Source organism: Rhinopithecus bieti, unplaced genomic scaffold, assembly GCF_001698545.2.
Source record: "Rhinopithecus bieti isolate Rb0 unplaced genomic scaffold, ASM169854v2 scaffold_1014, whole genome shotgun sequence".
NCBI lineage: Eukaryota > Metazoa > Chordata > Mammalia > Primates > Cercopithecidae > Rhinopithecus > Rhinopithecus bieti.
In genome coordinates, this window is record NW_016803499.1 from 3,993,082 (window position 1) to 4,019,401 (window position 26,320).

General features: G+C 50.6%; 1 protein-coding gene across 2 annotated transcripts in view; it reads right to left on the minus strand.

The window, feature by feature from the left end:
• Positions 1-10,132: 10,132 nt before the first annotated feature.
• The window catches only part of SHANK2 (SH3 and multiple ankyrin repeat domains 2), a 667,466-nt gene continuing 651,278 nt past the window's right edge, over positions 10,133-26,320 (minus strand). For both annotated transcript variants that reach the window (XM_017887194.1, XM_017887185.1), the window contains exon 25: positions 10,133-15,429. In XM_017887194.1, the coding sequence (XP_017742683.1) occupies positions 14,859-15,429 (571 nt within the window). In that variant the 3' untranslated portion in view covers positions 10,133-14,858. The remainder of the gene's footprint in view (positions 15,430-26,320) is intronic.

The window sequence follows — 26,320 nt, forward strand, 5'->3', positions numbered from 1 at the left end:
TTTTTTTTTTTTTTTTTTTTTTTTTGGCAGTTTTAAGTTCACAGTAAAACTGAGTAGAAGGTACATAGATATCCCATATATTCCTGGCCCTGCACACAGCAGCTTCTCCAATGTCAACGTTCCCCACCAGAGTGGTCCATTTCTTACAATCAGTGAACCTACGTGGAAACATTGCCGTCACCCACCTGCCCATAGTTTATGTTAAGGTGCGCTGTTGGTGGTGTGCATTCTGTGGGTTTGGACAAATGAATAATGACACGTATCATACAAGATAGTGTCACTGTCCTAAAAATCCTCTGTGCTCCACCTAGCCATCCCTCCCCCTCAAAATAGCATTGTTTTTAATAGTGAAAAATTGGAAATAATCTGAAGATCCATTGACAGATGAATAGCTAAATAATTTTGATATATTCACAGAATAAAATACTACTCAACTGTGAATATAAATGATTTAGACTACATCTGTCATCTTGGATGGATCTCAAAATACTATTGAACAAAATAAGCCAGCTGCACAAGGATTCGTGATTGCCAATAGCTATAATATCAGTGATAATTGTGGCCAACATTTAATTGAGTGATGACTATGTGCTGGGCATGGTTCTCTTCATAAGGATTGCTAATTTATTATGCATGAGCTAGAGACCATTTATATAAGGTTTTAAAATGAGCGCAATAATACTACATATTGTTTATAGAAGCATACATATGCAATAAACGAATAAAAACAGGCACAGAAATGATGAATGCCAAGTTCAGGGCAGTGGTTACTTCTAGGGTGGGAGGAAAGAGGGTGGAATCTGGACAGTATGAAGGACTTGTATTGCACCTGTAATGTTTGATGTCTGAAGCTGGGTGGTGGGCATGGCTGTTTGTTATTCTCCATCCTTTTGGTATGCCTAAGACATTTCATAATAATTTTAAAAAGGACAAGACTACTGCAGAGAAATGCATAGAATGAGCTCTGTTTGGGTTTTTTAAATGATTCCTACATGTATGCTTGCAGATGTCAGCACCAGCCCTGGAAACCATTGCAAGGGATTCTTAGTAGGCCCAAACTTTGGGGAAGGGTCTAGGAGGCTGGGGAGCTGATTCAGACGGGATAGATGCTTTTTCCTGCTGCGTTTTGAATTTTGTACCACATGTATTATTACTTATTCATTAAAAATAATCTGAACTAGCCAGGCGTGGTGGCACATGCCTGTAGTCTCAGTTACTTGGAAGGCTGAGGCAGGAGGATCACTTGAGCCCAGGTGGTTGTGGCCAGCCTGGGCAACATAGTGAGACCCTGTCTCTTTAGGAAAAAGAAAACAGGCCGGGCACAGTGGCTCACACCTGTAATCCCAGCACTTTGGGAGGCCGAGGTGGGTGGATCACCTGAGGTCAGGACTTCGAGATCAATCTGACCAACAAGGTAAAGCCCCATCTCTACTAAAAATACAAAAATTAGCCAGGTGTGGTGGCAGGCACCTGTAGTCCCAGCTACTTGGGAGGCTGAGACAGGAGAATTGCTTGAACCTGGGAGGCAGAGGTTGCAGTGAGCAGAGATCGTACCACTGCACTCCAGCCTGGACAATGGAGCGAGACTTCATCTCAAAAAAAAAAAAAAAAAAAAAAAAAGAAAGAAAAAAGAAAAAAATAATAATTCAGCCTCTAATCATATATTTCCTTTTGCTTTGCCAGGTAATTTCCTACCCAGGACCTCATTTGCCCCCACAAAGGCCCTGGGGTTCCAGCGACTGTCAGCGCCTTTCAGATGATAAGGCAGAGGCATGGACACATTCCTTGCTTCCTTGGTCAGTGGTTGGTGCAGTCTTGGAACGCAGATGGCTGGTTCCCAGCTGAGGTTCTTCCTGCCCTGGACAGTGGAGCTCAGTGGGAGGGGTACCCTGGGCCAATCCACTGGCTCCTCAGCATCGGAGGCCACAGTGTGCTCTCTCTGGTGTTCTTTGTGGCCAGATGAGCGGCTGTACAGGTGTCCACAGGCAGAACTTGGGCAGCGCTGTTGTGCGGCCCCTTCCTCATGAGGTGGTCACTGCCTCTGGGACTATGGTGTGGTGCTCAGTGCTGCATGGCCATATGGGACACCACAGTGGCTTCAGTGGTCCCCCCGTGTCCCCTAATGTCCCACAGCTGGAGGTTTGGGGGAGGTTTATACTGCAGGAATGAAGGTTTTTATGTGCTCAGACTTAAACAGGCATGGGATCATCTGGAGGGCTTGCTAACACACAGCTCACTGGGCTGTGCCCAGAGTTTCTGATTGCACATGTGCGTGCATGCGTGTGTGTGTGTGTGTGTGTGTTGGGGGTCAGGGGAACTTGCATTTCTAACCAGTTCCCAAGTGATATGATCTGCTGCAGCCAGTACAGGGACCATACCCTGAGAACCTCTGCCTTAGAGCCTCCTTCACTGTAAACTAGGTGCTAATGGAGCCACAGGGGACTGCACAGACAGTAGGTATACAAGGTGCCCTGCCACTAAAGTCTCCATGCACCCTGCACTCTGAGGGCCTGTGGCTGTAGCATTGGTGTCTGTCACCCACCCCTTGCCCCAAGTCAACTGAGGATGCGTTATGTGGAGCAGTTTCTCCAACTTCCCATCAGACTTCCCTGGGAGCCTGTTGAAAACAGATTCCCAGGCTTCCTACTGAATCTGAGTTCCCAAAGGAGGCCTGGGCATCTCCCTTTTCACGGATGCCCCCTGCTGTGCTCAGGGAAGTGGAATGCAGGGATGCAGACCTGGCCTCGCCAGCAGTGCCTGGTGCATGTGGGAGAGACAGAGTCTCTGACTCTCAAATCCATCCTCAGTGCCTGTGCTGCACACACGAGTGAGATGGTTGGGGCTTGGCCCCTCCCCAGCTCAAACGTAAGTCCCCTGGAGAGATGTGACAGACAGAAATGGGAGCCCCCATGCACTCCAGGGGGCATGTCAAATGGTGCCACCATTGCAGAAAACAGGTTGGCAGATCCTCAACAAGTTCAACATTGAAATACCACAGGACCCAGCAGTTCCACTTTTCAGTACATGCTCCCTCAAAATTGAAAATAGGTGTTCAAACAAAAACTCGCGCACAAATGTTCACAGCAGCCCTATCTACGATAGCCAAAAGGTGGAAAAAACCCAAGTATTCATCAACTGACAAGTAAATAAAATATGATCTACTCACATAGTGAAATAATATTCAGCCATAATAAACAGCAGAGTTCTGATACCTGCCACAACTTGGATGAATCTTGAAACATTATAGTAAGTAAAATAAGCCAGTTACACACGGACAAATATTTCCTGATTCTGTTTATAGGAAATGCTTAGAATAGGCAAATCCATAGTGATGTTAAGTGGATTTATGGTTGCCCATAGCTGGGGATGGCGTGGTGGTGGGAACATGGAGGGCCTGCTCATTGAGTATGGGATTTCTGTTTAGGGTGATGGAACTAGGTAGTGGTGATGACTGTACAACATTGAATTTATCTAATGCCAATGAACTGTACACTTAAACATGCTCAGTGAGGACACTCCACCTGAACACATTCTTGCTAGCATCTGCCATGTGCCCACCCATTCTCCATTCCCCTTCTGCCTTGTTAACATTTTGTCCTCCACCCCACCCACCCCATTTTGTTCCTGGCAGCACAGTGCCAAGCTAACCACTTGCTCTGCCAGTCTGCCTTGCTTCTAGTTTGCTGCAGACACCATTGTGGCTGATGTGTTGGTAGACATTTCTGGGAAAGCATTGAGTTTTCTGTTAAAAGAGACAGACTTGGCTGTCATAGTCTTGTCCCTTCTTCCTACCTTTGAAGAGAGTGTGGTGTGTGGAGTGGCAGCAGCCTTTGGGTGCTGTGAGGTGGTAAGTTTGAGGGAATCTGAGACTTGACACTGTTGAGCTGTCAGACCAAAGCCGGGAACCACCCACCTCTTCTCCAGCACATACTTACTAAGAACATCCTATTCTAGGCGCTGGGGCAGTGAACAAGACTGACAAATCCAGGCCCTTCTGGAGCTTACAATTTTGTGTAATATGAAAAGAATAAACCACGATTTGTTTAAATTGCTTTTAATTGAAGTTTCTGTTATTTGCAGCCAAACATGGTATCAACAGACACAACTGTTTACTTCCATTGTTTGACTACTTCCAGGGGTCAGAGTGAAAATGTTCACGTCTTTGTTAAGATGCCCTGGTCACATAGCTAACAAGCTCCAGAACTTGGATGAGGACAAGAGTTCTTTGAGGCTGGAGCCCAGACTCTGTTTCAATACATGTCTTTTTTATATCTGTCCTACTGCTCTGCACAGAGCCCGCCCAGGGTCTGTCTTGTGGGTTGAAGTGTATGCCGCAGCATCATAGTGATGTGAACACCACACCTTCAGAGGACTGGATGTAAGATGATACTGTAATAGCAAAAAGTGGACGTTATCCCGAATGCCAACCAAAAGGGGATTGCCAAGGAATCACACCATACCACTCAATGGGATCTCACACCACCATTTCCATGAAGGTCTGGGGACTGACGGCCAGGTAAGCAAAGTTTGGGGGCTAAAGGGAAGCCAGAGAAGCAGGAGTGGAGGTGTAGCGGCATCAGGATTCAACGCAGGGGGAAGGTGGGTGTTAGGATTGGAGGTGACTTGGGAGCCTGGATGCGAACTCAGCCTGGTGGTAAGGCTGTGGCAATTCCCCATTTTCCAGTGTGTGCCTAATGTGGTCACATGGCTTTGAAATTCAAAGTCGTAACTCTTAAAAAAACAAAGCTCAAACATGTGCACCCCCACACGGAAGGAGGGACTTCTCACTTCTCCCTCAAGAGGATGCTGGCATCTAAGAGGACATCAGTATCCCAGCTCCCTCCCGGGGCACCTGCCTCGTCTGTGGCCCCGCCTCCTGGTCCCAGGGATTGGCTGATAGAGGCCCCGCCTACTCCAGCTCAGCCAATCATGGATCCCCATTCTTTGTCAGTGATTGGTCAATGTGAAGCATGTGACCAGTGGGCCCAGAGTCCTCTGCGCGCCTTTTTCAAAGGCGGGAGTTGAGTGCCGGTCAGGCCTGGAAGGTGGGATGGCAGCCGCCGGCTGCTGCAGGTTGGCCGGGACCTGGCTGAGGTGGCGAGGGGTTGTTGGGGGGAAGGTGGTCCTGGCTTTGGCCCCTCCCAGAGCGCGGCCCCCAGTGACCAATCTGCGCCCCGTCCTGTGGCCCCCGCCCTCACCCAGATCCCTGGCCTGGGAGCCGGGGGCTGCGGGCCCACGAGGAGGGCGAAGGCTGCGCCGCTGCGGCGTGAGGACGGCGTCGCACGCGAGAGCAAGCCCGGCGCCACCTGAGCTCCGCTGCCTGCGCCGAGGCGCCCTTCGTGTCTTGCGAGGAGAATGAGGGTGAGTAGGGGCGCGAGTGGAGCGTGCCCCGGGGCTGTGGGTGTGGGCGCGCTGGCAGGTGTGGCGGTTTGAGTTCTGCAAACCCTCCCTATGGCGGACCTCGGGTCCCGGAGCGAGACGCCAGGTGCACGACGCCGGAATCACTGAGGTGCGGCTCACCGCCGGGAGGGCTCCGGGGCTGCGGTTCCCCGGCAGCGCTGCCCTTCCTCGGATTGGGCCTGTGAGGGGCCTTGGGACCTCCCGGGGCGGCGGCCTTGAGTCATTCGTGTTGGCTGAAGTCTTTTATTTTATTTTATTTTTTATTTATTTATTTATTTTTTTTTTGAGACGGAGTCTCACTCTGTCGCCCAGGCTGGAATGCAGTGGCCGGATCTCAGCTCACTGCAAGCTCCGCCTCCCGGGTTTACGCCATTCTCCTGCCTCAGCCTCCCGAGTAGCTGGGACTACAGGCGCCGCCACCTCGCCCGGCTAGTGTTTTGTATTTTTTAGTAGAGACGGGGTTTCACCGTGTTAGCCAGGATGGTCTCGATCTCCTGACCTTGTGATGCGCCCGTCTCGGCCTCCCAAAGTGCTGGGATGACAGGCGTGAGCCCCCGCGCCCGGCCCGGGTGAAGTCTTTGAATAACGGGAGGGGTGGGCGGAGTCATGGGCTTTGAGGGGCTGTCGCCCCTCTAGGCCGAGGTGAAGCCGAGTCCAGGTGAGGGGGGCTCTGAGCGCCCGGCCAGAGTCGGGCCAAGACCGGAATCGTGGTCCTCACCCAGGGACGCCTTTGCGGTCCGTGAAGCTACGCTCAGGCGAGCCCAGGGCAGACCCTGGCTCCTTCCGGAAGCTGGGGATGGGGATGCGCGACCCCAAACACCTGATTTTGGGAGAACGGCTGCACGCCCAGCCCTTCCACTGTGGGCCTCGGTGCACGTGAGTCCCGCACCCTCCCAGCATCCGCTTGGTACCCCGAGGAGCTGTGGGACTTTTCCCTCACTGACACGGGGCCAGGCTGTACAGACATTTCTCCTGTGGAACCCGGCCCTGTGCGCCGGAACACAGACGCGTGGGGTTTGGGGGTTTCAGCCCAAGCGTCTGCCCAGGACACAGTCTGCTTCTGCTGCGGCCGCTGAGAGGACTAGCGAAGTGTTCCTTTCCGCACCCTGGGACAGGACGGGCGAAGTCCGTGCGTCTGGTGGCTTGGGGGAGCAGGGCAGATGGAGGACTCCCAGGCATTTTCCAGGCAGGGGACTAGGAGGGCCCGTGGAGGGGCAGGCCGTGCTCGGGAGGAGTCTCCCAGCCCTTGGGGAAGCCCCTCTTCCTTACCAGGTGTCTGAGGACCAGATGGAAGCTGCAGGAGTGGGAGTGGCTGCAGCATGGGCACAGCTGCAGTGGGCTGAGGCTGTGAGGGGACCTCTAGGAGGGGCTGTCCCTGCAGACATTGCCTGAGCCAGGGCTACAGGAGTGCATGAAACAGGCCGTGCCTCCCCAACGGGGATTGTCTTCCAGAGGCATGTGTGGGTGGGGTGGGGTGGGGCGGGGCGGTGGGCACTAACCAGTGAGCAAGTAAGTAAAGCAATAAGCCAGCGAAGGTGGCAGTAAGTGCCGTGGGGATGTGGGAGGGGGTGATTGCAGTGAGTCCCGTTCTAAATCAGGTGATCTGGGAAGCCATGTAGGTACGGGGACCCCACAGGGAGGCAGCGATGAGGTGGCAGTGTGGCTGGAGCCAGGGGAGCAGGGAGGAAGCCTGAAGAGGAGGGTGGGTGGGGCCAGATGGCTCTGGACCTGGTGGGCAGAGTGGCAGAACTGAGGTCAGTGTGGCTGTCTCTGTGTCGCTCTGTGAATGCACAGGTGGCTTGTGTTTCCTGCTATTTCTAGACCTCTCTTTTTGTGGTTTCCTTCCTTCCCACCGCACTCTCCGCTTAGCCCTCCTGGGGCCTGCGGGGGAAAGCTGGTCCCGTGCCTGTTGGCGAGGGCGGCTGGTATTTCCCAGCAAGCATACTGGGTGTTAAAGATCTCGGGCTGTGTGGCTTTCCCTGGGGCCTCGATGTCTCTATCGGGGCCTTTGTAGTCACCTTGTATAAGTTCCCACTTGTGAAGATGGAGCTTTTCTTAGCTCTCCCAGGTGGCTCCAAGGCCAGGAGGGCAGCTGGCCATGCCCTTGGCGTTAAGTGGTGCTTCACAGCTGCTCGGGGCTGGCAAGCCGTTTCCAGGCTCACTTGGTAGCCGCAAGACCCCCTATCGCATCCTTCATTAGCTCGGCCTTTCTCCTCTGCCAATGGGGGTGACAGTGGAGGGAGAGGAAGGGGCTGCCCCAGTTCTGACTGGCAGAGAGGGCCGTGGGCTGTGGGAGAAAACACGTCGTCATTGTGGGGGGCTAGGAGCTCTGTCATATGGTGGTTGCAAGCAACAGAAATGTGCTATGGCTGGCTGAGGCCACAGAGGTGCGTGTTGGGAGGGCTCTGGGCGGTTCACAGCCACAGGAGGAAGGCTTCACGGAGGACTTGGGAAGGACTGGCCTCGGGCAACTCTGCTCCCACGGTGAGGTCTCACAGGCTGGGGATAACTTGTGTAGCTGCCTGGAGGCCATGGGCAGTGGCAACTGGTTCTCCAAGCCTCAGTGTCCTCGTGAGAAAAGGAGATAGTCACCTTGGTGATACTTAACCTCATAGGATTCTTGTGGGAATTAAAGCAGATCCATGTGTCACATGCCCTCTAAGCAAAGGGGACTTTACAAATGTTGGGTATCCTTTCTCTGAAAAACAAGAAGACCTAGATCCTTTCTAGGTTTTGGTTCTCCTGATCCCAGTGGAGTGAATTAAGGTAACCAGATGGCCACTGAATTCAGTCTTAGTTTTCCACAGCCCTGAGGTGATTCAGTGGGTAGGGACTCCCACCTTGCCCCACTCCTGAATTCTTGGCCCTGCACACACGATGTCAGACGGGGCAGGGAGAGGAAGCACCCTGTGGGTGGAGCAGATTCTGAGCCAGCATGGTTCCCAAGGCCCCGGGCTGGGTTCTCTCGCCTGTAGATAGACTTGAGAAGCTGCACAGCAACCTCTGCTTCTCCACTTGCTGTGGACCTTGGCAAGACTTAGTTTCCTCAACTGCGACATAAGACTTTAGTTGCTACCTCACAGGGCTGTAATCCACGTGGTGGGTGCAGTGCTCTGAACGGTGCCCGTCCCAGATAGCACTAGGTAGACTGAGTGCTGTTTCCAACCAGTACTGCCTCTTGGGTACACACACAGAATGCTTGTGCTTGTGGCCACCTCTGCGGGGCTTCAAGGGCTACGTGTTCTTCCCACTCCCTGGGTTCTGGGGTTTGGAGAACATGCTTAATTCTGTTTTTGCAATCATCTTGGGCAGAGATGACCACAGGTGGGCGATGGCAGGATGGCTTGCCTTCCAGGAGCACCACGTCAGAGGGGCCGGCCCCCAGATGCAGGTAGCTAGTAAGGGGTCTCCACACCCTGTCCTGTGAACTGGGCCATTTCCATGGTCCCCACCTCACGGGGGCCTAGGGCCTGGCTGCCAGGTCTTACCCAGTGGCTGTGGGCAGTGCCAGGACCCCTCCTCTGGCTGTCAGACACATGCTTCATACTTGGAGCGGAGGTAGCAGCACATGTGGAGCAGGGTGACCAAGAAGCCTTGGCCACCTCTCCCTGAGCACCGTGCAGGTTCTTGGATTATTGGCTGCATTGTTGCCTGAAACTACACAATCTGGATTCCAGTGGACTCTTCTGGCTGGTAAATAGCCACACTGATTAATAGTCTGTGAGCTCAGCAGGCACAGTGGGGAGTTCTGGATCTGAGTAGCTCCTCACTCCCTTGAGAGGTGTGTGGCAGGACAGCCCGTGGCAGTGCTCTGCCTCCAGAACCTCTGCGGCCTGTTTGCGGGGTGCCCCCGAGAAGATGGGGCTGCTGCCACACCCATCTGTCCGGAGTCCCACAAATGCTCACTATTGCTGTGGCTATTCTGGTCCCGCAGGCAGATGGCGGCCCTGATATACTCACTACACCCCAGGCTCATCCTCTAGAAATGCAGAGGCTGCTCAGGGAAGCTTCGCACTTAAAGCAAATGGAGCATGACAGCATTGAGACAAGAATTACGCTGATGTACTTCTCACCTTTTTTTTTGTCAGAAGAAAAACACATGTTGCCACTTTCACTTGTGAAAAATGGAAAGTTTTCTGCAATGAGTGGCCTCAATCACTGAAAATGAGTTTGTGTATATTTATAACAAAACATCGAAATGATTGATATTGATGGCTTCGTTAAGCATTACCAATGAGTACCACCGGGGGGCGGCACAGCACAAGGGGAGGAGGTCAGAGAGCCCAGGGCTCCTGTGGTTAAAATGTCTTTTCTCTCCTTTCCGTGAAAATCCTCAAACACATTTTGTATTTTAATTAAATGAAAATGCTGAAAATGATACAGTAGAGAGCACTTTTAATGGAAAATTAATTGATAACACAATCTTATTTCAATTTACTTTTTATTTTTTAACTTAAACGACTGTGTATTTTCCACAGTCTTATGATGAGAAAGGCTCCAGAATCACGTGTAGGTGTCCTCAACATTTCATAGCTCGAACCGTCCTTTCTTTACTTTGTGCATTGATATGGGCTTCTCAGTTCAGAAAACAAGGCACTATAACTATTTTATCAGCTACATTAATACATTGAAGATATATTTATCCTTTCATGAAAGATACAGCATTTGAATACAATATGGTTTTATGCAGATCAGGTTCAAAACACCCAAGGCACACACTTTTTTTTTTTCCTTTTTTTTCTTTTCTGTGTTTATTTGAAGGCTCGTATTAAAGTTTCAAAATTGCCATGAACAAAGAGTTCTAGAGTGGAATCAATGGACAGGGATTGTTGTAATTTTGAACATAAAACGGTAAAGACTGTGGAATGTAGAACAAGTTACAGGAACGATAAACAAAATCACCAATACAGCATGGATTAGAAATCAAAGTGATCAGATCTGTGGAAGTCTGAGAAACAAGTCTGGAAATTCTCTGATTCCCCACAAAGCATGGGCAGTCCTGTCTGCATGCAGCTGCTGTGGTCACCCAGCCACTGTGGAATGTTCACCTACTTGCATGGGTACATGGATGTCTACAAATACAGAAACACATTCCAGTTCACCAGTTCTTAAAATGCCTCCAATTTCAAGTAAAAGAAAAAAAAAAATCTTCCAATAATTTTCCTAGTAAGGTAAACGAATATATTCATCTAGGAAAAGTGGTCTGGAAGAAACCATTGGAAGCAAAGTCTAGGGGGGTGCCAAGGTTTGGGAGAAACTATTGGATGGTGAAGCGGGAGAGCTTGAGGGTGAACTACAGAAGATATGAGGACTGGAATTTTTCCTGAACGTGGAAGCATAGTGGCTGCTGCTCAACTGGGGAATGCACCAAAGTAGAAAAAACTTTAGGAACTAAAGACAACAAACAAGTTTTCACTGGTGAGGCCAAAGAAGAAGTTCAATGTTTAGGTTTAAAATATGCTTCCCTAAAGCGGAGGGATGGCCCATGTCTTCCTGGCTTAGTTCTTTGCCAATAGACACAAATTCTCTCTTGCGCCAAGCCTTAGCATGTGGCTTGCTTGTCAACCAGAGAGGCGGCCCAGTTCTGCCACTCCCTTGGCCTTATGGCTAGAAGACACCCTGCTGGGGTGTGGGGAGACTGGACCCTGAGGGAAGGGTCCGATCTGGCTGGCCCTCCACGGCACCACTGCTTCCACCCAGAACAAAAGGAAAAGCCGAGTCTCAGCTCCACGCCTATAGCAGCGGTCACAGAAGCAGATTTTGACGTTTTGCATAATTCTGAAATAACATACATGTATCCATTGATAAATTGAGAATAATTTAAGGAAATGGAACCAAGGCAAATTAGCTCGGTGACAGGAGCCTATTTGCTCGATGAGAGAGATTTTTCTGGTCAGTTTTAGAGAGGCAGAGCTGGCCACAATGCTTGAGATAACCTACATTAGATTGCAAGTCGGGCAGCTTTTTGTTTAATTCAGACAGTGTTCACTGTTTGCAATCAGAACCACAACCTTAGTGCAATAGTATATTTATTTTTTTACAGTAATTTTGGTTGCCATACAAGAGATTTAAGGATTGGGAGAAAGTGCAAATTACAGGAGCTTTTTTTTTTTTTATAAAGTCTAAAAAGAATAAAAGCACAAAAGTAACAGCAACATAGATAATGCGAACACGTGTTGTTACACAAACTATAGTGTGAAACGTATTAGTATTTAAAAAACAAAAAAAAATTGTTAATGGGAAAATCAATATTGTGGCCCACACACAAAAAGTCATTGCCAGATCAACTGGATAATGCTTGCTTGTCCAATAACTGAGAAAAAAATTTACCATTTTATTAACTAAAGTATCACAAATAATTCACTTTGTGATATGTAAAGTTCAGCAAATCAACAGTCACATTGAGTAATTTTTATATTATGTGAATTAACTTAAAATGTGCACAGACACCCTGGAAAGGTATCTTGGCAGGTATACATAATTTACATTTTGAGAGATTTGGGTTTTGTATACACAATATTACAGAAACTAAGCATGTAAATGCAGTTTATTTAAATTACAGTATGTAACAAAAGTTGATCTTAAAACCTGGAATAATATCAACATGATCTTTAGATGAGCAGTTTAACATTTGTTCCGCCATTAAAGAGGGGCATGGAATAGGGCCTGGTCCTAACATGTCCCAAAGGGGAGAACAGTGGGTGGTGATTCGAATGAGGAACTATTGCTTTCAGTACCAAAATAAGCAAATAGAGATAGAGACCGATTCATCTTGGCAACGTGTTTATTTGTTGGTCAGTGCAGGTTCTGATAGGTCTATTACTTCTCTATAATAAGACAATGTAAAAATAAGCTATGTTATCAGCTCTTTAGTCTTGCAGCCAGCTTGCTTGTGGTTAGTGGCATGTGGCTTGGAGTCTCTTTAAGAAAGGGAATAACATCTGGCCCTCACCAACTGGCTGCCGAAGTTCAACAAACCGAAGTCACTGAGTTGCGACTGGTTATCGTCTGCCAGCAGTTTCCTTTACTCTCCTTTGAGCTAGTGTTTTGCCTGGCACTGAGCACAGAGGTCATACCAACTGTAGGCCCAGGGAAAGCGCCATGCCAAAGGGATGGACTCATGGAATTTTGCAGTATCATCAAATGGAAGACAAATTAATGGCCAAACCACCATTTTTACATTTTCTAAAATATGGGGCAGCCTCAGCAGGCCACCTATAGTATCCTGTCTTGAAATTTCTCTAGAGTAATACTCATTCATCTCACCATGGAAAAACTGAAAGCACACGGAAGTAAAGCGCCTTAATATTCAATTGATTTCAAGTTGGATTGGATCATTTCAAATACAAAGATTGACCTGCAAAAGGTTTTGGAACAGAAGGTCCAAAAACTTGGTTTCCAAATCGGGTGTGTGGCTGGAAAAGCGTGTGTGTGTGGTGTGTGTTTTGTTTTTGTTTTTGGAGAAACTGCTGCATTATGAATTGTAACCACTTTGAAGAAATTGTCCTTCAATGACGAAGTTCTAGCAAAGATAGAAAATATAACACAGCTCTGCTGGTTCAGATGCATCCAAATAAGGTTGATTTAAAAAGGTCATACTTTTATAATTATTCCACAGAAATAGTATTATTAAATCACAAAAGTTTTTTTTTTCTTTAACTTTCTAGCACTGAAGTGGCACAAAGGCTGCCTAGTAGACCAGCCACTTTTTTTCTTAAAATATTGTGCTTATAAACTATCTGTACAACTATTTAAACTTGCAGTAAAGAAAGAGATTTTAAATTGCTAAATTTTATGTGTTCATTCTAGAGCTGTTCCAGACCTAATCAAGAAAAAAAGGAAAAACAAACAAACAAACAAACAAAAAACATGTTTTATAATTAGAGATGGGCTGAGCTAGTTCTGAAATCATAATAAAACCAAAAACCTGACATTCGAGTATCCTCCAAATGGGGGAGAATGTGCTGGAAGCCTGACTGTGTGTTTTGTGGCCCATGTGCATCTGGTGACCTCTTTTGGAAATTCGAGGTATTGTTATGGGGTGGAGGGACTCCGGGGAAAGAAAGGGGCAGGGCTCAAGAAAGCCTTGCCAGAGAGGCTGACCTGGCAGCCCAGGAGACCTCCCTGCTTTCCTCTCCTTACGCCTCTGCTTTCGCTCTGATCCTGCCGCCTACCTTCTGTACTCAACCCTGGGTTCTGTCTATATGCCATACCCACTGGGTCCTCAAAGAAGCTATTGTACTGTTAAGACAAGCTGGTGGGATTCCTAGACACCCAGAGTGATAGGGGAAAAGCCTCTAAGTACCATCTTCCCTGGCCTCCGAGAGCAAAAGGACTGTCTCAGCAGAGATGCTCACCCTTGGCTGGGCACAGAACTGAGAATGCTGTGCCCGCCCAGCTCCCAGAGGAGACGCTGTCTCACTGGCAGCTGCATGTGCCTGCCGTGAGCCATGCATCTTGTCCTTCACGTCAAAGTGGATGCTCACCTGCTCTGATCTTTGCAGAGCTCAAGACATCTTCAATTAAAAAGAATTCTGAGAGGCAGAGAAGCCCTTTTATTCTCCATCCTGGATGGGTGCTCCTGGCAGACAATTGCTCTTGTCCTGGAGACCTGGAGCTTGGGCCGCAGCATGCTGGCTGGCTCCCTTGGCCAGGTCTTCCCTCCATTGTGGAATCGTGACTTTGTGCTTTGACTAACTCCATGTGACATCTGCTTGGCCACCTTGGAATTATGCTAACAGATTTGCAGAAATAAAGAAAGAAAGCTAAGCAAAGCTGGGCACGATCCCATCCAAACTCCCAGCACTGCCAGGAACCTCATGGCCAAGGAGCCATGGATGCAAACCACAGGAGGAGATGGGGAAAATAATCTGTGTAGGAAAAAGTTTCTCTGCCTTTCAGGCCCATGACAGGGCACTGGACAAATGCATCTGGGAGCATCTCACTGCAAGCCAAGTGCAGGAGAAAGAGGGGCAGGTGAGCATCAGGTGTCCTCCAAGAGGCCACAGGACTGAGGAAAGGCCTCGTGCTGGGGCCTGGGGGTGGTGACAGCTGCCCGGAAAGCAGAGGACGGAGGTCTCAGGAGGTATCTAGAGTACACTGGTGTCTGCCTACAAGAGCTAGGATCCCGTGCAAAATCAACGGGGAGCTTCTCGGACCCAGCAAAGCGAGGCCACCTGCATGCTGGACGGCAGACTGGGAATCTCTTTCCATGTTAGAAAAACTCTCTCCCCTTGTCCCATGTCTGATAGAAACTGCCCAAGACACCCACATGGTGAGCCAGGGGTCTGAAGACCCAGCCATGTTGTGGACACAACTCAGTATTTCTTTGGGTACCAGGAGACAAACCCATGGAGTGGGGTTGATGTTCACAGACTTCGCTTGGCATTCAGATGTTTCAGCATGAGCCCATCTCTACTTATAACAAGAGCAGTCTGCGAGGTGGAGAGCAGCCGTCCTTATCTGTCCAGCAGCTGTTTCAAAGCCCTTTCTATGTTCATCCTGTGCCCAACTCGAGTCACCCCAAGATCGATGAGGTCCTCCTTCTGCAGGTTTGGTAAGTGACTGCCGTCGATCTCATTGTCCATGAAGGCCTCTTTATGTTCACCCAAGTTTAGACTTTCCAGCCAATCGGCCACGTCTGGTTTAGTCCACAGGTGGACAGGTTTAGTTGTAAAAGGCTTATTTGAGATTGGCTGTTGCAGTATCGAGGGGGATGGTGACCTACTGCGTCCCGCTGGGTTCAAGCCAAATAGATCCCCGGAAGGGGGCTGGCTTGGAAGGCTAAAGACATCTGAGAGAGTGGGAGAAGGAGAGGCGGCGGCAGCAGACAGGGGGGCGGGCAGGGTCTCTTTGTTCATCTCTGTTGGCGAGACCACAGGGCTTGGGGCACGTCTTGTTCCTGAGGTCCTGCTTTCGTAGTCGGGGGGCCGGCTCTGCAGGGTGATGGGTTGGGAGGTGCCGGGGCGAACAGTAAAGGTGACCGTCGTGCTCCGTGTACCTGAGATGGTGCTCATGATCTCCGGGCTTCTGAAACAGCAACAGAGAAGACCATCACAAGGCAGGTCACTGAGTCAGGGAAGCTGGGTGCAGATCACCAAGGAAGGCGAAGGAGATGCCCAAACCATGCCAGAGTGTCTAGTGGCAGATGCGCTGGCAGTGAACAAATGATTTGCCATGCCAGGGTGGGGGAGGGGGAGAAAGGAGCCAGAGCAGAGGTGGAGACACCAGAGCACACCACGTCAGCCCACTCACCTGAACTGGGACAGAGGAGCTAGGGGACCTGCCTGTGCTGGGGGTGGCAGGGCCAGGAGGTCCCCCAGGAGGGTGGCCACTGAGGCACTTGGAAGGGGTCCCTTGAAGAGGGTATGGAGACAGGGACAGAGTGGGGTCCTGTCCCCTGGATAGAACGTGCCGGGTAACATCTCCAGTGCCTCAGCTTCAGCAGGTGGGAGGAAGCACACCTGAAGGAGAGGCCCCTCTGAGCCCCCAGGCAGCCTTTGGCTTTTTGGGTAAATGGACAAGAGCAGGGCAGGATCATTCCCAGGCGGCCCTCTTCAGTGACTGGAACCCCTATAGCCATGTAGGACACTCAGGGTTTGAGATCACCCAGAAACACAGACAGCAGGGCGTGGCTTGTGTGGCCAGTGTGGGCTGTGCTCACCTTCCTGAGGCAACACTGTCCAGCACCCACCCAGTGGACAGTTTTATTGCAGAAGGAGCTGGGGTGCACTGTGTTATTTTTAACCTCTTTAGCTCACTGGTAGGACACACGGGCCTTACTGAAAAACAGAACACGCGAGGAGCCCTGTGTTCCCCAGGGTGGCCATGGGCGTCCCCGAGGGTTCCCTGTGCCTTGCCACTCTGGCTAGGCAGGCAAAGCCCTCAGAGCTCAAGTCAGGATGACCCTTCCAGCTCCAACCTTTACTGGCCCCAGGGAGGTGGCCAGATGACTCCTACAGGCAGGAGGTCCCATCTCAGGGCCAGAGAAGTCCGAGTCCTCACACTTAGCCACATGGAGGTGGCCTTTCACACATCACTCCTTCACGGGCTTTGGACAAGCCCCGTGGCAGGCACTCTCCACACCAAGAGAACAACTGCCACTCTGGGCCCTGGTGCGTGTTTTGCTGTCCCCACACTGAAAGCCCATTCATCCTATTGCCCCTAGGAAGGCCACAGCCACTGGGGAGGGGGAAGAGAGGTGTGGGTCTCTTGCCTTTTGGGCCCATTCACTTGGATATGAACAGCCCACCCACTACTTCTGGAAAGATCCATCCTACCACAGCTCTCTCTTCAAGACCTGGACTTGAGAGATGTCTGCTGGAGCCCTGGCTCTGCCAAATGCCAGCTTGGGTGCACTTCTCTCCCGTCTCCACATCTTCCCACGTGAAGTGGGCTCCTCTCCCTCCTACGTGGCAGGTTACCCCGGGTAGAGGGGCTCTGGAGAGCATGAGGAGTGCACTGGTGTGACATCATGACTGTGAATGGTGGTGGGCTGCAGTGTCTCAGTGAAAGGGTCATGGGCAAGCGGGGGAGAGCTGCGAACAGCAGAGATGCTGCTGTGTGGGGAGACTCCCTGGAGGGCAAGACTGAAGCCCCTGCCCATCTGCTGGGGGCCGGTTTATCGACTTGCATTGGGGCTGTCTTTGGAGCTCAATGGCTGACCAGTTAGAGCAGCACTTCCCAAAGAGGAGCCCACAACCCTTCATAGAAACCACCTGGGACACTGGTGGGCAGTGAGGACTCCTGAGCTTGTCTCAAACCTATGGAAGCAGGAGTGCTGTGCGTGGGGACCAGGTGTCTGCAATTAACAAACTCCCTGGACACTGAGACACTGAACCTTAGAGGCCATTTGGTTAGGCCTTGGTTTTCATTCCAGGGTATGCACAAAGCTAATGGCCCAGAACCCTCCAGGAGCTAAAAGCAAAGGGAGTAAGCTAGAGATGGGCCCTGCTGCTGGTCCAGTTGTCTCTCCGGTTTTTCTTTTCTCTTTCTTCACCATGGATGTGTATTTGGGTGAAACCACCCATCAGTTACCTAGGTGCCCCTAAGCTGTGGGACACTTCCCTGCTTGATGTTAGTCACTGTTGCTTCAAGTGTGGAGTAGTTCATAGAAAGGAGGAACAAATCTGAAAGGGGCCTGTGCTGTGCACTGAGGCTTCCATCCTGCTATGAGAAGTGTTTGCAGGGGCTGGTGGGGGCACTGCTGGGCCAGGGACCCCATCCACCCACAGGGTGTTCACGTGCTCTTTTCCAGAGGGCTGGGTGCCCCTGAGTGGGAGATGTTACAAACCAGGCATCCCCATCTAGAGCCTGCCCCCACCCTCAATGGGGGCTTGCTGGTCATTGGTTGTACTGGTCACACCAACAGGCATAAGGCAGGTGAGACTCTGAGGATTCCTCCACTGTTTCTGGGCCCAGTTACTCACAATCAAGAAATCGGAGGCCAGGCAAATCCCAGCACTTTGGGAGGCCGAGGTGGGTGAATCATTGGAGGTCAGGGGTTTGAGACCAGCCTGGCCAATAGGGTGAAACCCTGTCTCTACTAAAAATTAAAAAAAAAAAAAGAAAAAAAATTAGCTGGGTGTGGTGGCGGGCACCTGTAATCCCAGCTACTGGGAGGCTGAGGCAGGAGAACTGCTTGAACCCAGGAGGTGGAGGTTGCAGTGAGCTGAGATCGTGCCACTGCACTCCAGCCTGGGCGACTGAGTGAGACTTCTTCTCAAAAAAACAAAAAACAAACAAACAGAAAACCTAAAATCAAATCAGAGTCCAGTGGGGCTTCACAGCAGGGGAGAGGGGCCAGCACCCTCTAGTATCTCAGTTTACATTCTCAAGAGAGAGGTGGCCTATGGACATAGGATACACGAAGAAACCTGCAACCCCCCCCTTCTCTGGTACTCAAAGAGGTTTGAAAGACCAGCGCCAGTTCCAACTTAAGTTAAAACTGGGGGTGCTGTGGCCTGTTCTTCTGTGTCTATTCCAGAGTCACAAGAGCACAGGTTTTGAGGAAGGCTTATTTGTCTACATTGATAAAACAATTAAGCCAAGATGATTGAAAGCAAATAATGAGTAAGTTGAAAGTCACTGCATTCAGAGGTGATTTAGGGTGTTAATTAGGGCCAAGGACCTTGGGGCACAGGGAATGTTTCCTATAAAATGGGAAAACATCTTACAAGAAGACACATGCCCACAGAGGACTAGGGGAAGAGGGTAGCTGAGGTAAAGTTCTGGTCTCCATGGGCTTTTGCTAAAGCTGACTGCATGGTGACTGTGCCTGCAGCCCTGACTCTGGGCAGCTCCACGGTGGCAGCATGGCTGGGGCCTGGCCTTGGTGCTCACCAGGCCTGTGAAGCAGAGGCAAGTGAGCCTCAGAGTGAGAGCACCTGCTTCACACCTGGGCAGTATTCACCACGGGTATCTCTGGCCCAGAGGGTTGCCCCAGTGTCACCCTCACTGGGAAAATACCCAGCTGTTCCCAGGTAGTTGGAATTGATTTTGGCTTTTGTCAGGAAAGGCTCTGCAGGCAGCTGTGTGTGTGGTTAGGAGGCAAAGAGGAGGCTCTGCAAACACCTTGGTGGGCAGCGGGAGCGTGAGAGTGGCACACATGGGGTCACGCAGCAGCATGGCAGGTGGCACTTACTTCCGTTCAGCACGACCCTCTTCTGTTAACACCGGTCATGGGAGCAAATGAAATGACAAATGGAATGACTTGAGACAACACTGCAACAATGAATGAACAAGAAAGGAAGAAACAGAAAAAAGCTGCTTTCGACAGATGAAATGAAGGCAGTGGGGCAGACCCTGGCTGACAGCCCAACCGTGGTAGTCCCTCCGGCCTGCCACAGCCTGCCCAGAGCTGAGACATCAATATGGCAGCACTTTCATATGGAGCGTGGGAAACTCACAAGCTTGCCTTCTCCTTCTTTGGCTTGGGATAATGTAACCACTTGTAAAGAAGAAAAATAACCAGGAAAAAAGAAAGAAAATAGTGGCATTGGAGTGAAGTTCACCTCTGCCTGAAACCCACTGAGAAGCAGCTTATTGCCAATTTCCTACCTCAGGTGCCTGAACTGTCTTTCCTGAAGCTTAGGGAGGATAAACGAACATTCCTGGCCGGGGAGGGCACCCCAACAGGACAAGTGCTTTGCTTCAAGTCTGCATCACAAGATAACAGCCCAGCTGTTAATCACGGGGGTGTCACGTGCTTGGGGCCTGCCAATGTCCTGCCCAACATCTCTATAGAAAATAGCCCCCTGCGAGTGTGAGATGCAGGGTGCAGGCCACCCTGGGCTGCCCGCCCTGCCCGCCTCAGCAGCTTGACTCTCTTGGTTAATCACATTGATGATATGCACTGGATCTTCCCGGTTGCACAGATGGTTACGTTGCTAAGCAACCGCTGGGTTCCCAGTCGGAACACACAGGAATCTGCTGCCCTGATTTAGAACACAGACATATATACGCACTCACACCCAACTCCCCACCAGGTCACCACTGTCTACCCTGCCTTTTAAATCAAATCCATGTAGAAATGTGAGAATTAAAAAAAAAAAAAGTAATTGAGACACTCAAAGAGGTGCTGTTATTTCATCAGTACAAGTTAATTGGGGTGTGGTAAGTAAAGAAGCAAGTGGCTTTTTCACTGTTTACAAATTCAATTTGGCTTTTTTTTTTTTTTTTTTTTTTAGACAGGGTCATGCAGCAATCATAGCTCACTGCAGCCTCAACCTCCTCAACTGATCCTCCTGCGTCAGCCTCTGGCATAGGTAGAGTAATTTGTGCTTTAACTGTGGCTGAACATGGACCAGGGGCTGGTCAGTGATGCTGATTAGGTATGCTGGTTCTGTCCCTCCCATGAGCCGCCTGTCAAGGGCCTGCTGGGCCCGGCCAGCACTGGGGCTGGACTTGGAGCCTGTCAACATATGTTCTCTCCAGCACAATGCACGCCTCTGCATTTTAGTGATGAGCCCCCATCTTGCATGAAAATAGTACTTATTTCCAAACTGCTTTCTTATTTATTCCATCTTTATAGCCTCCTGATTAGCAGGGCATTGAAAAGATAGAACTGGAGGCACCAAGTCCTTACCTAGCTTAGCCGAGGCCTGGATGTGGGGACTGGAGCCCACACTCTCACCTGTGCCATGCTTTATGTTGTGTGTCTCAGCAGCTGCCAGGCCTCCGCCTCACCCCCAGCTCTGAGTGCCATGAGGGGGTCCTGGTGGTCTAGTTTTAGTCCTCGAGGTCTGGCCCAGAACAGGGGTGGAATAAATAATTGTTGACTGAAGTGTTAATGGCTAATATATCCTTTTCCCAGATCAGAAAGTTAAGGGACTTTGCTGAGTTACAGAGCCAGACCTGGGAGCAGGGCAGGCAGCCTGAGGCTCTGCGGCAGTTCCACCAGGAATCCAGGTTTTCGCGCCTGGAGGTTCACAGCTAGGATCAAGAAGGTGCCCAGCTCTTGGGAAGAGAGACTCACCCTGTGATATGCTTTTGCCAAAAGGGCCTCATGTCCAAAATGGGGAGGAAGACTCTGACTTGAGATCCACCTGTTGATGGGCAAGGACAAGGCACTCCCATTCATCCTTGCCCAACTCCCACAAGTACCAGCCCCGGTGGACGCACAACCTTACTAGTGCTCCCAGCCATCCACAGTCGCATTCACTGACATCACATTCACGTTTCTATCGGGGCCTGGAAACCCTCACACCACCCTGCTGGTGCTGAGGTGCTGAAAACACCATGAGGTAGCTTCTAGTACCAAGTCAGTTTTGAAACAGTCTGTGCTCTGGGACCAGCTGGGCAGAGATAATTTTTTAACAACCTAAAATTATTTGAAAATCACAAGGCTGTCAGGATAATACTGCAGAGACCCCAGGAGGGACTGGAGGCCATGGCAAGGGGAGGCAGGTACCCTGAGGCAGCGGGCATAGGGGCCTCGGGAGGAAAACTCGCCTGAGCTCACATCCCAGGTAGCCTGACCACTCAGAGGCCTCTGGGACCTGGAGTTTCACAGGACAAATCTTCCTCAAGCCCATCCATCCCATGGGGAAGCGAAGGCCAATCTCGAGGTCCCTTCTGGACCTCCCCCACTGCAAAGGGCTGGTGACCTAGAGGGGACTCTGGGGAACTCTTATAGGCCATGCCCCCTAACAGAAGCCATGGGGGACCCCCACAAGCACACACTCACTGCTCTGTTGCCCCCACATACACAGAGTGAATGTGAAGTTGACCTCTGCCATGGAAGTGATGGTAAAGAACATCAGATGTATCTGGCTTTACAGTCAGCGCCTGGTATGTGTCAATTATCTCTCAATAAAGCTGGAGGGCAAAGGACACCTGGAGCTCCTGGGTCATAGCAAGTTTGTTTTGGGTCAAAGCATGTAAGTCAGGCAAGCTGCTGTGTTTTCCTGGGTTCCTTAGGCACTTATCCCTTGAGTCTACCTGTTTGTCTCCAGTGTGCAGGCCCTATACTCCCACAGCAGCCTCCCTGTGCCACCAATGGATTCACCTGATCACACAGCTGCCTGGGCTTTTTTTGTTCAGGAAACAAAGTCTGGTCATGCCAAGGCTTTGCTGAAGCCCTCTGAAGGCAGCCGTATCTGGAACTCCACCCAGCTCATGCCCATGGCCTGCAAGCCCCTTGTGACCTGGCCCTGCCTAGCCCTCCTCATCTGGCCATGGTTTCATGAGCATGGAAGGCGCTTTCTGGCCTCAGGGCCTTGTACTCTCTGTCCCGTGCTGGGATGCTCCACTCCTGGTTTTCTGCAAGGTTGGCTCCTTTTTAAATTTCTGGTCATTCAAATGTCATTTCCTTACAGAGTGTCAGTCCCTTTCTGCACATGCTCGCTGTAACCTGCTAGGGCATCATAGTTAGCCCTTTTTGTGTGTGGTCAGGGTTAACCTGCCGGTGCATCATAGCCCCTTTCTGCACTGGTGTCACTAACCTATTGGCATGTTGTGGCTCCTCTGTGGCATTTGTCACAGTTTGGGTTTGTCTTATTATTTCTTGTCCACTTCTCCCCTCGAGAATTTGAGCTCCCCAAAGGGAGGGGCATCTGGAATGTTTTCTTGTTCAGTGATAAAGCCTGGGCACAGCATGGTGCCTGGAACATAAAGGCAATCCCTCACTTTGTGGAGTGAATGATTAGTGATGGCATTGCTGCCCCATTCTGAGGGCCCAGGCATCCTTGTTGGTGTATTCCTCATTACTCTGTAGCCTCAGCCTGGCACTGGGCTTGTAGAAAGTAGCCCAGTGAACTCCTGACTGGTGAACGCAGGAGACGGTGGGGCTGGGCCGTGATTCCAAGCCTGAGTGTCCAGTCAGTCTCCCAGGCCTGCACCTGAGGAGCTTCAGCCTCTGATGAGTGTCCAGTCGGTCTCCCAGGCCCGCACCTGAGGAGCTTCAGGCTCTGAGCTTTTGCAACCCCAGGCTCCTGTGCTGGGGCCCCCAGTGTGTGGCACTGTCAGGCCTCTGGGCTGGCAGCTGTTGTCTTGGCTTTCTACGGAGGAGGGACCACTGACTCTTCACGGAGACACATTCACTCTTCCTTCCCCAAACCAGTTTCCTTCACTTTGATCCAGTTTGAGATCAAAGATGAGATTACCTCCTGGAATAGTCAGGCCAGGTGGTCCTGGAACACTTTTCTCAGAACTTCCGCCTCCATTCTTGGCAGGGTGTTTTCAGATCACCCTGAGAGACGCCTCTAACATGATGTACTTTGTTCTCTTTTAACATTATGTACTAAAGAGAACTCCTTCATCATCTTCCTTTCGTCAGCGGATTTGTAATTAAGACGCCTGCAAATTCCATGTCATCCTTGACTTCAGGGAAGAACTGTGAGCAGCAGAGACTCATTCATGGCTAAAGTTAAATCACACATCCCCAAGGAAAACGAGGATCTAGTCGTTTAATCTTTAGCTGCTTCCTTTGATCCCATCCTGGATTCTTGCAAGAAGTAAAAAGAAAGGAAGATTCCAAGGACGAGACGAACTTTAAAAGGGTCATGTTCAGCTGAGGTTTCTGCCCATTTCGTGAACGAACATTTGAGAAACTCTAAAAATTGTCCCTTTCTTGGGCAACCAAAACTTGTTTCTATGGAAATGGGATTTTTACACCACTGCTTATCTATTATTTCAAAAAAGCATGGCTGGTTTTCAATTTTCCCTGGAAAACTCATTTCTTTTCCTCAGTAGGAATTCCCTTCATCCAATTTCGTGCCTCATTTTGCCCAGGGGCCATTCACAGCTCTTAATTTTTAGATGCATTTAAAAGGGGTGGTGAGTCGCCCAGGCAGGTGAGCTCAGGTGAGAGTTCTTAAGACTCCCTCTGATCCTCAGATGATCAAATGCCCCAGGGCCCATCAATGAAGGCCATGCCCAGCAAAGGACACGTGCCCAGAGATAGGTCTGTGGCTGAGAGGAGACAGCCCTCATGGCAAGGAGGGCAGCTTTGTTGCCCTGGCAATTCTGGAACCCCTACTTGACTGACCCCCCCACCCCTACTTGTCCTTATCAGTGTGTCCCGTGACTGGCGCACCTCCATGGGGGCTTTGTCCCAAGTGCTCAGCCTGGTGAGGTTATTAGATCCAAGAAGCAAGGGCGAGGGAGAGAATTGAGCCTAGTTTAGTGCCTACAGCGAATGCCCTTCATCTTTGTCCTCTGGCTTTAGGCCATCCTGTTTCTAGTCCAACCCTGAGTGTAAAGTATAACCCCTGGCTGGGAGCAGGAAGGAACAGACATGGCCTCTGGGAGCTTGGCAGTGCCAGTGAACCCCTAGTGACTAAGCCTGCTGTTATCAGCCACAGGGTGACCTCCTAGTGACTAAACCCGCTATTAGCCTCTTGGTGACCAAAGAGCTTGGCCTAAGGAGAGTCAGAGGCCTGAGAGCAGTCCTGCCCATGGCAGTCTCAGCCTTGTAGGTATTCGCTTTGCCAGTTGGTCATTCTTTCCAAGGCAGTCCCTGGCTCCCATAAGGTCAGGAGTCAAACCCTGAGCCAGCTCCGTGGGTTGGGGGTCTCGTTCCGCATCTTCCTGTGAAGTACCCTTGGCTCAGTAGATTCATCGCCCTGCCCTTGGGTTCCTTGTTTGCGCAGCGGGAAAAATGACAGGCCCTGGCTCAGGGGTGCCGTGGAATGCGGTGCCTGGCATTTAGTGAATGCTTTGTGTCATAGGTGTGGGCTCCTGTTCTTACTGTAAGAGAGCCGGGCTATAAATAACAGGACAGCTGGGAGGCGGCCATTCTTGGCACCCAAGCGTGGGTCGGCAGTGGTATGCAGCTGCTCTCCTTCAGAGTCCAGCAGGATTCTGCCCTGTGAGGTCTGCTTTGAGCCAGCCCCCCACTCAGGGTCCCCTTGGAGCAATGCAGGGCAGAGAAACCCTAGAGACACACAAGTTGGAGTCCCATTCCCCTGTGGGCACCCCAGGAGTTGGCCCAGCCTGAAGACAAGTAGAGGGGACAAGCTGTCCAGCTACCACTCAGGGAGAGGCCCACACAGACGAGGTCCCTGGACTCACCGGGTGGAGTGCTCAGGGGAGCAGAGCTTGGTGCAGGATGCTCCGCTGGCCTGAACAGTGGATTCCTTCCTCCAGCCCTAGAGACATTCCCTTCCAGTTCCTTCCTTACTGCAGACATTGCTTACAAGGGGAAGTAAAAGTCAGGAAACCCCAGCCTGTGTCCCTATCTATCCCCAGCTCCATCTCCTGCTGGCTGTGTATGCAGACAAGCTGCTTATCCTCTGAAAAATGGGTGTGACTCATACCTGCGCCCCAGCTGTCATAAAAATTACCCACCCATGTGAAAGTCTTTTGTAAAAATGTGAAACACTAAGATAAGGCCTCTTAATTGTTGCTTCCACATAGAGTAATGACGCAAGAGCCACATTCGTATGTAATGGGGAAGGGTTAAACTAGTCCGTTTTTCAGATTTTTGGCCCAGTGCAGTGGCTCATGTCTGCAATCCCAGCACTTTGGGAGGCTGAGGCGAGTGGTTCGCTTGAGCCCGCTGGTTTGCTTGAGCCCAGGAGTTCAAGACCAGCCCAGGAAACATGGCGAGACCCCATCTCTACCAAAAAAAAAAAAAAAAAAAAAAATTAGCTGGGTGTGGTGGCATGCATCTACAGTCCTAGCTACTCAGGAGGCTAGGTGAGGTGTGAGGATTTCTTAAGCCCAGGAGGTCTAGGCTGCAGTGAGCCGTGATCACATCACAGCACTCCAGCCTGAGCAGCAAAGCAACACCCTTTCTCAAAATTCCTGGAGGCTGTTGAGTGTACTGGTAGGTATATATGTACATAATTCTTAAAGACTTTCTCCTGGACTGGAGGCACTGTCTGAATGTCCGCCGTGTAACTGTGCTTCTCTCTACCAATGCCAGTCTATCGATACTCCTCTAGAGTAATAGATGGCATCCGAGTCATTTATTTACATCCACACTGAAAAATAACTGGGAAAATTGGGGCTCTCAGGCTACATCTTGAGCCCCAGTTGTATGTGATGTCACTGATTACTGCACTGAGTGGCTTCAATCAAATGCCTGCCCAGCAGGGGTGTGGAGAGAGGCTCCATTCGTCAAAATGATGAAGCCCGAGATCAAATATCAGTGGGAGAGACTGAAGATGCTGCTGCCTGGGGAAGAGCAAAATGGCGCATGCCACGGGGAAGGAGAACCAAGAACCACAAGTCATCATGGGAGCCAATGGGGCTCCCAAAAGCCACAGACCGCTGAGCCCTGATATGGTTTGGATTTGTGTTCCCACCCAAATCTTGCATGTGAAATTTTAATCCCCAGCGTTGGAGGAGGTGCCTGCTGGAAGGTGATCAGATCGTGGTGGGGGAGTTCTCATGAATGGTTTAGCACCATGCCCCCGGGTACTGTACATAGTTAGTGAGCTCTCACGAGATCAGGTGGTTTAAAGAGTGTGGCACC